Source organism: Ceratotherium simum, chromosome 15 (genome assembly GCF_057802395.1).
Source record: "Ceratotherium simum simum isolate JZ-2026a chromosome 15, ASM5780239v1, whole genome shotgun sequence".
Taxonomy (NCBI): Eukaryota; Metazoa; Chordata; class Mammalia; order Perissodactyla; family Rhinocerotidae; genus Ceratotherium; species Ceratotherium simum.
Genome location: NC_141914.1, coordinates 15,501,143 through 15,517,812, shown reverse-complemented (window position 1 = coordinate 15,517,812; position 16,670 = coordinate 15,501,143). Strand labels below are relative to the sequence as shown.

At 35.5% G+C, this 16,670-nt stretch overlaps 1 protein-coding gene and 1 pseudogene across 1 annotated transcript in view; one reads left to right on the top strand and one right to left on the bottom strand.

Moving 5' to 3' along the window:
• LOC101403251 (cell surface glycoprotein CD200 receptor 1) overlaps positions 1-16,670 on the top strand; it is a 31,088-nt gene that overhangs the window by 9,240 nt on the left and 5,178 nt on the right. Inside the window, exons 2-5 of the mRNA XM_087439591.1 lie at positions 8,294-8,368; positions 12,883-12,942; positions 15,969-16,286; positions 16,406-16,654. Of these exons, the coding sequence (XP_087295717.1) occupies positions 8,294-8,368; positions 12,883-12,942; positions 15,969-16,286; positions 16,406-16,654 (702 nt within the window). The remainder of the gene's footprint in view (positions 1-8,293; positions 8,369-12,882; positions 12,943-15,968; positions 16,287-16,405; positions 16,655-16,670) is intronic.
• On the bottom strand, positions 10,003-12,701 carry LOC147915127 (thioredoxin-dependent peroxide reductase, mitochondrial pseudogene; annotated as a pseudogene).

Sequence of the window (16,670 nt, the reverse complement as noted above, 5' to 3'; positions counted from 1 at the left end):
AGAGACTGCAATTTGGCAGCCCGTGGGCTAGATCTGGCTTGCAGACACTTTTAGTTGGCGTGTGTAATATTTTAAAAAATTTGAATTAGTTGCCAATATTATAAAATTGGGAAATTTTACCCCAAACCCCTGACCTTGTGTCTAGGGTTGCTGTGAGGATTAAGTTAAATCATGTATATAAAGCACTTAACATTATGTCTGAATTTTACAAACATTCAAAAGATGGTACCTTAATTATCATTTTGCAATTTTCAAAGCTCTTTCATAGATATTATTTTACAGCTTATTTAATTAGCCTCTACAGATTGACTTTTTGGTTGTTTCGTGTTTTTCGGAATTAAAAACTATGCTAGAATTAATATACTAGTACGTATGTCTTTGTATATTTGATATGCATAGATATTCACTATCTACCCATTGAACATTCTGTCCCTTTTGATCACTGATACACATTTATCCAACATCTGCTGTCGGCTAGGGAACAAAACTGTCTCCATTAATTAGTTTTGGACTATGTGATAGTAACTGTCTCAAAACAAACAAAAAAATTAGCCCAACAATATGGCTTTCATTCGCACTGTGTCCTAACAAACTGATACACTTTGTGATTAGCCTTAAAAAAAAAAAAAATTAGGCCCAGCAATATGGCTTTTATTAGTACTATGTCTTGATCAGCTGATACAGACTTTGTGATTATATTGCTTTGGAAACTTGGATCAAATTTATTATTCACCATAATTCTTTTTGCTTTCTAAATTTTATCCATTCGCTGAATTCATTTTCGAATTCTTGTGTTTTGCAGCTTGTTACTTTTATTAAACATTTCTCACTTTTCCTTTTTATAAACCATCTGGGTGTTTTCTTTTTCTCTCTATGTTTTATCTGAAGAGCATAATTATTGTTACTAGTTAAGTCACCCTTCAACATATTAATCTACTTTTTTGTTGGCCTGTTTATATCTTTTGCCAGTGCTTTTCAATTGGGTTGTCCATCTCTTTTTTGTTTATTGGTTTATGTGTTTTATGTATATTTTTTGGAGGAAATTAGCCTTTTGTTTATCATAATGTAAAATGTAAAGAAAAACAGGGAATGATTATCTCAAAAGATAATGGCTACCTTTAGAGCAAAGGTTGGAAGTATAATTGGGGAAAAACTGGCAATAGTCTATTTCTTAACTTACGTGGATATACACTATATAATTGTTCTTTGAAATGTATATACATATAATACACTCTGCAATATATATTATATATGTTAATATAAAAGAAAATTAAAGTACAAAGAAACACAAGAAGTACAATTAGTACTGACATATTTTTTTAAATTTTATTGTTTATTCTATACTCGTCTCTGCTAAAACTTTGGGTTTCCATCCAATATTTTGTTTACCGAACACCTAATTAGATGTTATCTGCTACAAAATTAATGTGTTTAAAAATGTAAATCACTTTCATAAATTAAAGTGTAAGAACACAAAATATACGTTGTGATACCAGGATCAATTGTTCACATTGTTGCGTTAAAAAAAATGTAAGCTTCTTGCTTAAATCCTTTCATAACTCTAAAAACTGTCAGGAAATAATACTTTTATGTCTAACCTACATTCACAATATGCAGTTTTATAAAATGTAGTACAAACATTCACTAACTAAAATGTTAAGGTTGATATTTTAAGCTTTCTGGAGCCAGAAGATTGACAGTAAAGGTTTCTGCATTGTATTGACTTTACCATACTGTTGATTAGAAAAAGTTATGTGCTTTGTGTAGCTAAATAAAAGTTGTTCTGGCAATGTAATTTGGATTTCCAGGTCTTTGTGTGATTAAGATCTCAGTCTCAAAGTTGCAGTCATTTTAAGTGAAACCTTGAATCTTTAGGAGAGATTGAACGTATCATTCTAACTGGGTTTAACACCTCACTCTGTAACGTGCTTTGAATCCCTTTTATGAGTTATTCCTTACTTGTTAAGTAAGGATGTATTCTATGTTTTGCAGAGGGGAAAACTAGAGCGTATAATTCATTTAATTATCTACAGTGATTCAGGAAAGAAACAGCAGAGTAAGAAGCGAGACTCGTATCTCTCAGTTTCCAGTCATTTCTTCATCCACAACGGTCAGCTCTACATTTCTTATAATAACTTGCAGAGTTTTGAAGCTTAAAAACTTGAAAACACCAAATGAAGAATGAAATAATTGTATTATTTGGTTTTCCTTGTGTAAAATATTAGGATATTTCCACAGATTTCAATGTTTTGAAGTATATTTCAATGTATTTTGTGTTCTGTTTTTTTTTAAAAGTAGTAAATTCACTAAACGTTAAATAACAATGAAGATGACAGATAAAGATATAAAGACCATAATAAACAATAAGAACGACTTCTAATTAGTTCAGTGCTAGCATAGAGGCCTCAAGTCCTGTAGAGAAATGTTGAAAGACATTTAAAAATAGAGCTATTCCTCATTATTGTCTTTTGCAGCTATACGGTCCTCTTATTAGAGCATAGCCAAATAGTTTAGGCTACAGTTTTGCCCCAATTTAAGGATTCTTTTAGCCTAAAATTCAATTTTAAGACTCCTTACTGCTTTGTTTGTATACTCCCAAAAAACCAGCAAATGAATGAACGGGCAGGAAATCTTTAACTCTCTTGTTTCCCATTCCCGTAACTAGAAATAATAAATAAATCTTAGCAACTATATTAATTATATAAGTATGACATAATCCATGTTCTATTTTGGTTAATAACAATTACTAAATCAGGGGTTTTTATTGGGAATGGTGAAATACCCGCAATGCGTATTTCTAACTTTTTTAGTCAGTAGAGCATAGTAGAGCACAGCAGAGGACAGGAGTTACAACAGATAAAAACTGTGTAACATCACAAGAAAACCATGTGCTATTTCTGAGAGCCTTTTTCTCCCTCCCTGGAGGAAGCCTTTGGAGTGTGGGTTTGCACAGTCATGCCTATACAGTGTCTTTTGAGTGGGTGGTATATGCTTGCTCAGGCATATGACAGTGATGATTTGGGAAAGGAAACTTCTGGTGCCCGAAGTGAATAAGAGGTTTCAATAGTCATAAAATCACAAAACAGTCTTACTTCTACTGATGATTTTGACTTAGATGGAAAAAGTTTTTCTTTAAACACTATTTTCAGTGTCAAGTGTTTTTCATTTGTATTTTGTTTTGTGTTTATTTGTGTGGCTGCATGTTCTGTTATGTGTGTTAAAATCTGATGTTTCTGATATTAATTTTTACTTAAATTTAGGGCTAATTTGTGTAATTAATTGCATCCCTTTAAAAGGTACAATTCGATCAGTTTTGACAGTTGTATATACCTGTGAATCATCATCGCAAACAAGATAAACAAAACATTTCCATCATTCCCAAAATAGTCCTTCATGTATATTTGCAGTCTATCCTTGCCTTTGTTCCCATCTGCAGCTTCTCAGTTTTTACAGAAAAGACTACCAGATTTTGATTAAGATTGTTGAATCCATAGACCAATTTGTGGAGAATTGACCTCTTAACAATATTGAGTCATTCTGTCCAAGAACAAGGTATTTATCTCCATCTATATAGGTATTTTTAAATTTATCTCAGTAACTTTTTGTAATTTTCAGTGTATAGGCCTTGTACATCTTTTGTTAAATTTATTCCTTTTTTCCTTTTGCACTATTGTAAGTGGCATTTTTAAAATTTCATTTTCCAATTGTTGTTGCTAGTATGTAAAAATATAATTGTTTTAAAATATTATTAGCATTTTATACTATGACCTTGCTAAATTCAATTAGTTCTAGGAGTTGTTTTTACAGATGCCTAACAATTATGTCTTCTGCAAGTAGAGACGGTTTTATCTTTGTTTCTGGTCTATATGCCTTCTCTCCTCTTGCTTTATTGCAATGGCTAGGACCTCTAGTACAACATTGAAAAGAAGTACTAAGAGCAGACATTGTTGCTTTGTTCCTGACTTTAGAGGGGAAATATTCCATTATTAAATATGATATTAGCTGTAGGATTTTCATAGATGCTCTTTAACTTTTGAGGGAGTTTCCTTCTATTCCTAGAGTTTTTAAAATCATGAATGAGTGTTGAATTTTGTCAAATGCTTTTTCTACATCTGCTGAATTGATCATGTGCTTTTTCTCTTTTATTCTCTTAATGTGGTGAATTTCATTGATTTTTGAGTGTTCAATCAACCTGCATTCCTGGGAGAAACCTTATGTGATAATGCTATACTATTCTTTTTATATAGTGCTAGCTTTGTTTTGCTAATATTTTGCGAAAAATTTTTGTTTCTTATGTTTATAAGGGTTATTGGTCTGTCGCTTTTCTTATTTGTAACGTGTATATCTGGTTTTGGTATATAGTTAATTCTACCCTCATTAAATGAATAGGAAAGTGTTCCCTCCTTGTCTATTTTCTGGAGGGGTTTGTGTGTAGAACTGATATTACTTCTTCCTTAAATGTTTGCTTCAATTTGTCAGTGAAGCCAATTTAGTGGAAAGATTTTTATCAACAAATTCAGTTTTTTAAGTAGATATAAAGCTCTTCAGATTATGTATTTAATCCCAAATGAGCACTGAAAGCTGTCTTTCAATGAATTTGTTGTCCATTTCATCTTAGTTGTTGAATTTGATTAGCATAAAGTAGTTAATATTCTCTTATTATTCCTTTCATGAATGTAGTATCTATATTAATGTCCCTTCTTTCATTCCTGGTATTAGAGATTTGTGTTCTCTCTGTTTTTTTCTTGATAAGTCTAGCTATTGGTTTATAAATCTTAAAGATATTTTCAAAAAACCCAGCTTTTTGGGCCTGGTTGATGTAGGGGTTAAGTTCGTGCACTCTGCTTTGGTGACCCCGGGGTTCGCAGATTTGGATCCCAGGCGTGGACCCACGCACTGCTTGTCAAGCCATGCTGTGGTGGCGTCCCATAGAAAGTAGAGGAAGATGAGTATAGATATTAGCCCAGGGCCAATCTTCCTTATCAAAAAGAGGAGGATTGGTAACAGATGTTAGCTCAGGGCTAATTTTCCTCACACATACACACACACAAAAAAAACACCCAAAAAAACCAGCTTCTCATTTTGTTAATTTTTGTCTTGCTTGCTTTCTGTATTGTTGATTTCTGCTCTTACCTTTATTTCTTTCTCTTTTGTTTTTAGCTTCTTTAGGTGGATTTTAGACATTGCTTCTCTCATAATTAGTATTTAAAGCTATTAATTTCCCTGTAAGCATTTCTTTAGTTGCATATCACAAATTTGGATATGTTGCATTTTATTATCATTCAGTTTAAAATCTTCTCTAATTTCTTTATGGATTTCTTCTTTGACCAAAGGCTTACTAAGAAACATGTGTGATTTCCAAATACTTAAGTTTTTCTTAATATTTTACTGTTAGTGGTTTCCAATTTAATTCCATTTTGGTTGGAGAACTTTTTTTTTTATAATTTCAGTTTTTAAAAGTTTTTTAAGACTTGCTTTATGGCCCAGAATGTGGTTAAACTTGGTAAACCATTTGCACTTGCAAAGAAAGTGTATTCTGCCAATGTGGGTAGAGTGTTCTAAATATATCAATTAGGTCTATGTAGTTGATAGCTATGTTAGCAATTATCTATTGCTTTGTAATGAGTTACCTCAAAACTTAGCAGCAGCTGGGGAATATATATTTTAAAAGATAAAATACGTCAAGAGTTGATACTGATACTTTTGATTCAAATTTAGGACTCAGGGTTTTTACTTAAACTTATTCATTTTACATCTGTAACTTTTCTCGCACTGAAAAGTTGAATGACACCCAACATAATAACCCTTTGATTTATCCTGCAACACATATGCAATAGTTTGAGAATAACAATACCAAACACTAGCATCCACAATGCAATTATTGAAAATAGTTTAAGATTTTTTTACAATATTTTTATCATTAAGTTATATTCCATTAGAGACATACAGTCAAGTTACTGTGTTTTGAAAGTCATTTGAAGTAGTTCCTCTATATGTGGTTATGCAACCAATTCTACATGCAGTTAGGTTCATTGTTTCATTTTGCTTTATAGTTTTAGTGTTTACAAATAATTTCATTATGTCTTATAATTATGCAAAATGGTTACATGGTACCAAAGTCAAATCTATAAAATGAAGTATATTCAGAGACATCTTATTTCTAGTCATGTCCCCATTTTATCTTTTTACTTATGAAATTATAAGCCAGAAAGGCATAATACACACACACACACACACACACACACACACACATTCCTATCAAAAGGAAAATGCATATGTAATTTTGCTGTATCTTGTCAAATTTTCCTCTATCGAAGTTGTGACATTTTACATTCCCACCAGCAGTCTATTGGCATGCCCATCCCTCTACAGCTTTGCAAACACAGTATATTGTCAAACTTTAGGATTTTGACAATCTTGTGGGTGAGAAATGGTATTTCTGCATAGTTTTAATTTGCATTTCTTTTACCACAAATGACGTTGAGCATCTTTCTATATGACTAGGAAAGATTTGTACTTCTTTTTCTACAAACTAACTGTCCGTATCTTTAGTCTAGTTTGCTATAGGGTTGTGTTGACCTTTATTTTTAACCCAGCTTGAGCCAGCCACATGCCAGGGAGCTGTGCAAGCCACTGTTCCAAGCACTGAGGATGCAGAATGAACAGAGATGAAAATCCCTGCCCTCATGGAGTTTACAATCCAGTGAGGGAGTGATGGGTTTGGCCCATGAATTTTGGCAATTGTCTCAAGTCCTCCTCCTTAGCTTAACTATTCCCATTCAGATCCAGAATTCATAGTGTTTGTGTCCATATGCCATTATAATCCTGATTCTATGGACTTGTCATTTGATGTGTTCTTTCAGATCTGTATCTCTCTGTTTCTTGCTTCACCAACTCTCTAAATTTGGGTTAATTTGGGTAGTGTATTTGTCCTAGTGTGTTTCTTAGGATCCAACCCTTGGTTTCTACTCACTGCAGTATCACCTACTGGCACAAGAACAGTTGGGCAATTGGAGCAGCTTACAAGCTGAGTGGCCTTGGCCAAATTGCTTCATTACTGAGTTTACATTTTTTTGTCTGTAAGATGAAGATAATAATACCTGTCAGTATGGAGAGACTGAAATAACATATGCAAATTATCGAAAATGTGTTCTTGGTGTAAGTGCTCAAAAATTTTTACTTTCGAAGAACGTTTTATCCAGCTAAGAGGGGCACTGGATTCAAAATTTATCCAGAAAAACACTGTGCATTAAATATTACCCTAAAACTTTTCTCTTTGCTGGTCAGATACACTCACTGTAGATGCACTAGAAGTGTATCATTTCCTTGTGAACACTTCCTAGGAGTTTTGTGCCTTCCACAGTTGGAACCTGCTGATATCCAGCCTCAATTCTAGTCACACACCCTGTTTTTCTCACTTTATGGCAATCCTGAACTATCTGTAGTTCTTTGACTTTATGGCTTCTAAAGAACGCATTCTTTCTGTGTGCAATTTTTTTTCTTTTATCTTCCTGGAAAATCCCTCATCTACTAAGATCCAGCTCAAATATCGTCTATTGTAGGGAGTTTCCCCTAATCTCTTACCCTTGCTCTCTTAGAATTAAATATCTCTTCTTTTTAACTTCTGGACAGTATGCATACTTCTATCATCACACCGAAAACTTTACATTATTATTGTTTACATAGCTGCTTTTGCCTGTGGACCTTACGCTCTTGGAGAGAAGTATTGTTTATTATGATGTCTCTATGCCTGGCAAGTACTTTGCCAGTAGTTGTTACTTAAAAAATGTTTATTAGCAATTCCCACTTAGAGCTTGCCTTATAAAATTTGAAATTAATAGATAGTTGTCTATATGATGTGATTTCAACAATGCTTAGGAAAATCCTTTTTTGTTCCATACCAGCATCTGATCAACACATCACTACTAAACTTTTTCTACCTACTCACTGGTGACTGAAAAATCTATAAGAGTAGAACCGTTTCTTCCACAGAGATAGACTAAATGCGTATAAGCCTGGGAGAAGAAATACTTTGATTTGAATATAAAGACAGGAGGGTGATGAGGGGTGTTCTGGGCCTAAAGTAGGAGTATGACAAACAGGCAGGAAGATCAGGTCAAAAGTTCATATTGGGACAAAATCTTTTGAGATTTTTTGCTTGCCTGTATTAATTTATGTTTTCGTTGGCAACCATAATCCAAAAATAGCCTCAAGAATGTGAAAAAATGTAGTTTTAACTAGGAATCAGAAATACTAATGTATAATTCTTTCTTCATCCCATATATTTTTTCAGAATGCATAAGTGCAGGAGTGGGAACAACAAGCAACTCATGGATGCAGCAAATGGGCAAGGACAATTACAGTTCAGGTAAGGCTCGTCTTATAATGGTAATTCCAGTGGAGAGTGCTTGATATTTGTATAGTTTTTACGTTTAAGAATCTTGAATTGTCTTATATGCATTTATAGACTGTATTACCTAAATAAAATATTGCTTATGTTTAAGAGTATTGGTAAATTTTTTATTCTGAAATTATTTCTGCACTTCTTTAGTACTTATTTCAAGAATGTGATCACTATACACACCAACGGCATATCCAAAATTTTCTTCAGTCGATTTTTGAAACATAGGTTATTACTCTAGAGAACTTTAAAAAATAGGTTTTAGCAAATGTTAGTGATTTATTTTCTGTATCTCCCACCTTGCCTACTGTTTCCCCGATTTTTGTTTGTCATTATAGTTAACCTGTTTTTTATATTTTAAAATGTTATTTTTGTTACGTATCTTGCATTGAGTACTTCGTGGAAAAATAATTCCACTGATTTCAAAATGCATTCTTGGACTCAATAAATATCCTTTCTAATTATACTCAATTATTCAACATCTAGAAAAATTAGATGCCAGGTCAAGTACAGAATAAAATAAGTAAAATAACTATGTAAACTATAAATCTCAGGGGTAGAGACAATGCGTGAGTAGAGTAGGTTGAATGATAGCCCCCCAAAAAGAACCTGTGAATGTGACTGTATTTAGAAAAAGGGTCTTTGAAGATGTAGTTAAGTTAAGGCTCTTGAGATGAGATCATCCTGGCTTATGGTGGGCCCTAAATCCAATAACAAGTGTCGTTATAAGAGCAGAGGAGAGGTGAAGTCACAGGGGAGAAGGCAATGTGAAGATCAAGCAGAGATTGGAATGATGCATCTACAAGCCAAGGACTACCAAGGATTGCTGGCAGCCACCAAAAGCTGGAAGAGGCAAGGAAGGATTCTGTCCTGGAAACTTTGGAGAGAACATGGTCCTGCTGACCTCTTGGTTTCAGACTTCTGGCTTCCAGGAACATGAGAGAATAAATTTCTCTTGTTGTAAGTGACCAAGTTTGTGATTATATATTAAGGCAGCCCAAGGAAACTAATATAATGAGTAATTAAGTTACTTTTCTACTATAAATGTTTTCAAAAACAATTCATACTTGTTTCAGTCTATATATATGGACATTGTGAAAGTGTTAAATTAGACATCTGATGTTAAAAATGTAAAACTATAATCTTTCTAAGCTTAAAAGAAAATTTGGTTTCATATGAAGAAATTAAAGAAATCACAGGACCATTGATCAGAAGCTTTAAACATTTGTTGTACTACTTTTGTGTATACAAAGCTTCAAGCAAGATTAAGAAAGATGCTTTCTATTTTCAACGAAGACATGATACACGATATGAAATCTGCCTTCTATAGCAACTAGATACTAATCGAGATAATAAAACCAAAGGGCTCATATATGGCAATTAACTAAGTTTAAAAAGCTTACCCAATATTATAAAAACAATCAGAGGAATATTTGTGACAATAGCCTAATTTTTTTTCCTCTTCTAAAAACAATTATTTTTGTACATTTAAGAGTATGTTCCAACTTGTGGGTTTTATCTCTAGTATGAGAAGTTGCAGGGATCATTTACTGATTTTCCTTCTGAGGATCATCTTCAGAGGGAGGTAGATTTTCCTTGATTCAGGTAGGAGAATTTGGTATCTGGTTCAAGAGGCAGATTTCTCCATGGGCCTCCACTCACTGGAAAACCTTTGTTAAGCAGAAGGTCTCTTCTACGTTCCAGCCCACTGGGACATCATTGACACTCCAAGTGCTTAAAGACTTCATTCAAGTCAATTATGAAGACACTACTTAATGCAAGACCAGCCTCTTCTAACAGAATCCATAGTATCTGAACACTGATTTAATTATATCTGATAAGAACTAATGTGGCCAAATTTCCAATATTCCTAGACAAGATGGCTAAAATGAGAATCTGCTGAAATAGCAACAGCTTTATAGTTCAGAGCATGATATTCATTTGCTGTTTCACTAAACATAACAATTTCTATAGGGCATATGAAATAAAATACCAAGGATAGAAGAAAAGGCTTTAAATATCCCTTTAAATGCATCAATCAAGGCTGAGTTCTTTGAACTTTCCATTGACAACAGCCTATACTCTTCAAGTAGGGAGCAGCTCTCAGGGCTGCAGAGGCCAGAATGCCCATGAGAAAAAGCCGTCATATACTGGAGTAGCCTTTGTCTATCATGGCTGCCACCTCTTGATCACCAGATAGCTCCCTTAGCTGGGAATGCGGCAGGGCTCACTGTAGTTTTCTTATTCATCAGAATCCTATTGGGTTCCCTCAATACTTGCCACTTAAGGTAAGGAAAGGGTGGAAAGAAGGGAGAAAGGAAGGAAAGGAGGGAGGAAGAAGTTGCTACTTATGGTAAAAATAGAATAGGAAATTTATATAAATTGAGGTAGAACTTGGAGTTGTCAATGGAGATTTAGTTTATTTTTAAAAGGCAAAGTAACAGAAGAAAATAGAATACTCAATAGATGTTTCTTGTTTGTCTTTCTAATTCTGTAAAGACATGCCCATTTGCTTACTATTATATATGGCTGCTTTCTTGCTGCAATGGCAGAGTTCAATACTTGCCACAGAGACCATATGGATTGCAAAGCCTCAAACGTTGACTCTTTGGCCCTTTATGGAAAAAGTTTGCAAATCCTGATTTGGTACCCCTACCCCACCTTACTTGCACCCCTTATTCCTAATAAAGCTTTAAATTTTCCTCTTGATGCTTCCAAATGCAAACTCCAACAATATCATAGTCAAAAAATACCCACATCCTAAATTTTCTTCCATTACAAACACTCAGTCTTGGTAGGTGGTGAATTTGACAGTTGAAACTCACAGACCTTAGAACCTCTGAGAAGCTGGGTGTGATAAAATTGGAGAGGTCTGGAAAAGCTAAGCTGTATCGTGTACTATGATAGAGCTTTAGAATCAAGAATATCTAAACCATACCTTGATCTCAGTAAGCCCTCTGAGGTCAGCTCTGACTTCTTATCTGTTTCTGAAATAGATTCTTGAGCTCAATATGAGCTAAATTTAATTGTTAGAATTTCATTCTTTGCCTTCCTTCCAGCCCAATCCCATAACATTTAGCTGCCTAGAAAGGCCAAATTATTTCAGAGGTCTCTTTGTTGCTCATTTCCAAGACCTTTATTGAATTTCTTTGTTTATTTTTTAATGTAGTAGAGTTGGGTGCAAAATTAGAATAAGGAGCAGGAAGTATATTTTTATAAGCAGAGAGATCATAAATGCTTATTGAATGGTGGTCTTATAAACCCAGAGGGAGAACTTTGTTAGAGTTCTTAAATCATAAGAAGTATTTTCTTTTATCATTGTTGTCATTTTTTTAAAAAAATACTACAAAACAGAAGTTTTCAGAACCAAATTTGAAGTAAATTAGGACTATTTTGATTGTCAGAAACTCTATAGAACGCAAGGGAAGGAATGCATGTGGGTCTGAGAAACTACGAAATTGGAAACTTAAGCTAGCTGAAGACTGTCATCTGTCTGTCTCTCTCTCTGGTTCTGCTTCATTCTTCCCAAGGTAGGTGTGTTAGTCAGGGTTCCTCAGAGAGAAAAAACAATAGGATGTGTGTGTGTGTTCTATATATATGAGTGAGAGAGAGAGAGAGAGAGAGAGATTTATTTTAAGGAATAGGCTCATGTGATTGTGGAGGCTTGGCAAGTCCAAAATCTGCAGGGTAGGCCAGCAGGCTGGAGACCCAGAGAAGAGTTGCAGGTTGCATCCAAAGTCAGTCTTCTGGCAAAATTCCCTTTCCCAGGAGGTCAGTCTTTTTCTATTAAGCCTTCAACTGACTGGATGAGGCCCACCCACATGATGGAGGTTAATTTGCTTTACTCAAAGTCTATTGATTTAAATGTTAATGTCATCTAAAAAATACCTTCCCAGAAACATCTAGAATAATGTTTGACTATGTATCTAAGCTTTGTGGCCTAGCCAAGTTGACACGTAAAATTAACCATCACAGTAGGAAAAATGGGGAAGGAAGAGGGATGAACTATTCTTCTCAGTTCTGGTTCCAAAGCTCTCAAGAAAGTATTCTGATTTGTTCTGCTGGGTGAGGTGCCCACTACTGCACCAAACAACTTTAATCAGGGAGTGGCATCTGGAGAAAGGACTATGATCATCCCAGCTCATGTGATGTGCCCATGATGGACAATCCACTGTGGCTAAGGAAGGGGTGCAGTCAGGGTTACCTTGTGCAAAATAGTTGTCAAGTACAAAACAAGGTGTCTCATAAATGGGAAATCATTGATTAATAGCTTATAAATGTAATTTTCAAATGTTAACATGCTTTTCCATTTAATATGGAATAACTTCTAATTTCTGTTTTGCAAGTCTTTCTGTGTAATTTAGTTATGGTTAACTGATTTTCTATCATGTTGTATATAAGTTTTTTTGAGAAATAGTGGCTTCTGCTCCATTCAAGTACCTCAAATTGATTTCATTTACTTTTCTCTGAATATTTTCCAGTATCAGTAAATGGTTCATCTATGGATGGAAAGCAGAGCAAATTAGGACCTCCTACAGAAGGTAATATGCTTTTTTTTCTAGAGGCCAGTATGGAAGGGATGGAGTGTTGAACTTCCTTAGAAACATAGTTGATGGTCTGGTCTGAGGGCCAGCCTTGTGCCCAGTTGAAGAATACAGTGATGTGAGTACTGTGGTATGAGGACCCTGAATGACCCCGCCCCTCCTCCTCCAAAAGTGTTTCATTCCATTTGAAGATTTTGGAGCTTTCTCTCTCAGGCACTGTGGTAGGCTTTATGGGGGAACACAAAGATGAGCAAGACGAGCAAGACTATCAGAGAGCCCTCAGGGAGCTTAGATTTTTGGGGGAACCCAGACCTGAGCACAGCTGTCATATGAAGCAGGGACATAAGCACTCACATCAAGTGTACCAGGAGTGTAGAGAAGGGAACATTTAAGTACCAAGGCTCAGAGAAGGCTTCATGAGGGTGCAGCATGTAAATTGTGTCTTAAAGAAGAGGAGTATTTTAGCAGACAAAGAGCATTCTGTAGGGCATCCCAGACTATGGGAACAATGTGAAGAAAGACATAGAAATGCAATTGTCTTCGTGTTTTCATTCTGGAATGTGGGACAGTACAGGGGGTGATAAGATTGCAAAGGTGAGTCAATTTGAAAAAGAGAGCTTTCAAAGCCAATACAAAGACATTTAAACATTTTCTTCAGGCAGTGAGAGATCTCTGAAGGAATTTGTAAAGAGATCTCTCTTAGAGTTGAGTGAATCACATCTGTGTTATAGAATGATGTACCTGGTGGTATTGTTAAGGTATGAACTGAAGACAGGAGAGTTTTGAGACAGAGATAGAAGTTAGGGGGCTTTTGCAGAAATCTAGGTGCATGATGATAGGGACTTATACTAGGGTATGGTAGTGAGAAAAGAAAGGAAATGCCCAAAAGCCAATCGGAATTTGTGTGCATAGGGCTGGATGAGACTGGAAGATATTTACAGACAAAGGATGCAGAAAAGATAGGATACGACTGCTGGTTCTGGGGCAAATATGAGAATCTACCCTCTATCTTCTCAGTGAAGTAGGAGGTGAAATCACCCTAGCTGATCACAAAAGTGTTTGGAGAATGTATTTGTTAGGTGCCAAACCCACTGAGTGTGGGGGAGTGACTGGCTATTGGTAAATTCTCACAACAGATATGAAAAAATAAAGAAGAGGATAGAGAATGGGTGAAATAATAGCAATAACACAAAAATTTTCATTATAGGTGAAGAGTGATTGATTGAAGTTCATAGAGTTAAGAAAGGTGAAAGACAGAAATCCACAGTGCTTGGAATCCTCACCACCGGAGTTAATTCTTTGGATACTGTGCCTATGTTAAAATGCATATTTATTTGATTAGCTAGTACTTTCCTTTAAAAAAATAGAGTCAGATATTAAGCATAAATACTAGGCAAAAACATTAAAGCTTTCTTCTGCTTACAAGCTTAAGTTCAATCCCAAGAGCAGCAGAAGAGCATTCACAACTTATCTCACCAGTCTCTTACCTTCCTGGTTTTATCTTCAGCATCTTTCCGTTGTGCACATATATGCTTACCCACACCCACCTCTAGTTGTTCTCCAGCAAGCCGTGTTCTTGTTTGCCTCTAAGCCTTTGCCAGGTTTCCCTCTACAAGGGGATGCCACCTGGAGTGGTGGAAAGAGTATGGATTGAACCGCCCTCTCAGATCTGCTTTAAGATCCTCCTTCTTCCTTTATCTAGTTATGTGATCTTTGTTTTGAAATGCAAACGCTTGAGTACATCACAGAAGAGGCAGGTGACTCCAAAAAACGATATGAGAGACATTAAATGCAGAGTTTAGAAAAAATGAGCTTCATCCACATAAAAATTTTGCTCCGCCCCAGCGGGTTCTGCTCATGTTAAAGAGATGAAATCACTGACACTCACCTCTGTTACAGATGAGCTGTAACAGATGCACCTGCACCTCTCACCAAACCCCAAAAGTCATGGGCACATGTCAGGTTATGGGAAAGTGTGAGCTTCTATGTTGGAAGATGATTGCAGGGCTTAATTTTTACTTTAAAGTATTGAAAAATAGGCCAATTCTATACTTAATCCTGATAATTGTATTGAATGTATGGAAACAAAATCTGAGAGCAAATTTCACAGCTGAATTGACTGGCAGTGTGTATAGGAAAGAAGGGAAACGTTCAAAGGCCATGTTTGCTAGTATCACACATTTGCAATAAATTCCTTTTTCAGAAAATTTACAGAGGAAAACAATTCATTTTTATTTCTATTGTATTTATATAGTATACTTCTTTTTCACTAGAAATAAATATTTCTAAGCATTTCTTTCCACTATGCATCATCATTTTTCATTTTTGTGGGATGGTCCAATGATGAAATTACAGATTATTTAAAATCTGTTGATTTCACTGACTTTGTGATTCTTTGAATAAAAATTAGAAAAAAAAATCTCCAGCTTGCTCAACATGAATGCCATTTTAGTTATTTCTAATAAAAGTACTGTGTACTTTCCACATTTATGTCTGTCTGAAGTGCCACCCTTAGGGATAGGCTTTAGTTCTGATGTTACTGGGTTTTTTTGCTTTCATCAAAACTTAAGAGGAGGAAAGCACATCACTAATTATTCCATTTTCTTTCCTGAGGAGCATGAATTGTGTGATAAATCTAAGTCTCTATGACCAAAAGATTAGATTTAGAACATTGTTTTTTAATTCAGCATTCTTTTTTCTCATGTCTGTTTTATTGATATCACATCTCCTGAATTAATTTTGAAATATTTAAAAAAATTTGTCACACACATAATATGTGTTGTTTTCCTAATGTTACAGGGTATAGGAGAAAATTGGTTAATCTTTGGATGGGTTTAATCTGTTATATATATTTCATGAATGTTAAATTCTTAATATTTCTGGAATAAGATCACCAGCAAACTAATATTCTAGTACAACTTCATGTAATATGCTGTGGATAAATTTAACACATGAAGTTCCTTATCAAGCTTTTCTTTTGTTATTCTCTGTGTGTGTGCATGTGTTTGTGTGTGTGTGTTCAGTTAACACTTCTCTGTCTGTGCCTGTGGGTATGAAGGCTGTGCTCTATTGCCCTCACATCCCGTTGACAACTGTGGTGCTAACAACATGGGAAATAGTCCTCAGAGACAAGCCTTCCTGCACCAGAGCCTACAGGACAGATACAAATGAGACCAAGGAAGAAAACTGTACTGACAAGAGAATAACCTGGGCCTCCAGACCTGATGAGACTCTCACCCTTCAGATTGATCCCGTGGACATCACTCATGATGGGTATTACGGGTGTCAAGTGGTAACACCTGACGGGAATTTCCATCATGGATATCACCTCCAAGTGTTAGGTAAGGAACATCATAGATTGTGGTATTTCAGAGAACCAGATTTGGCACTGAAACGAATGTCTATCTAAATTCCATATCCCATGTGTTAAGACTGAAGCATTTTTCCCTCACCTCTGCAGTGCCCCCCGAGGTGACCCTGTTTCAAAGCAAGAATAGAACTGTGGTGTGCAGGGCAATTGCAGGGAAGCCGGCTGCACAGATCTCCTGGACCCCACAGAGAGCCTGTGAAACTAAGCACGAATATTGGGGCAATGGCACAGTGACAGTCCAGAGTACATGCCCCTGGGAGGACCACCATGTGCCTTCTGTGTCCTGCACTGTCTCCCATGTGACCAGCAACAAGAGTCTGTCGTTAGAGCTGAATCAAGGTCAGTAATTTTTCTA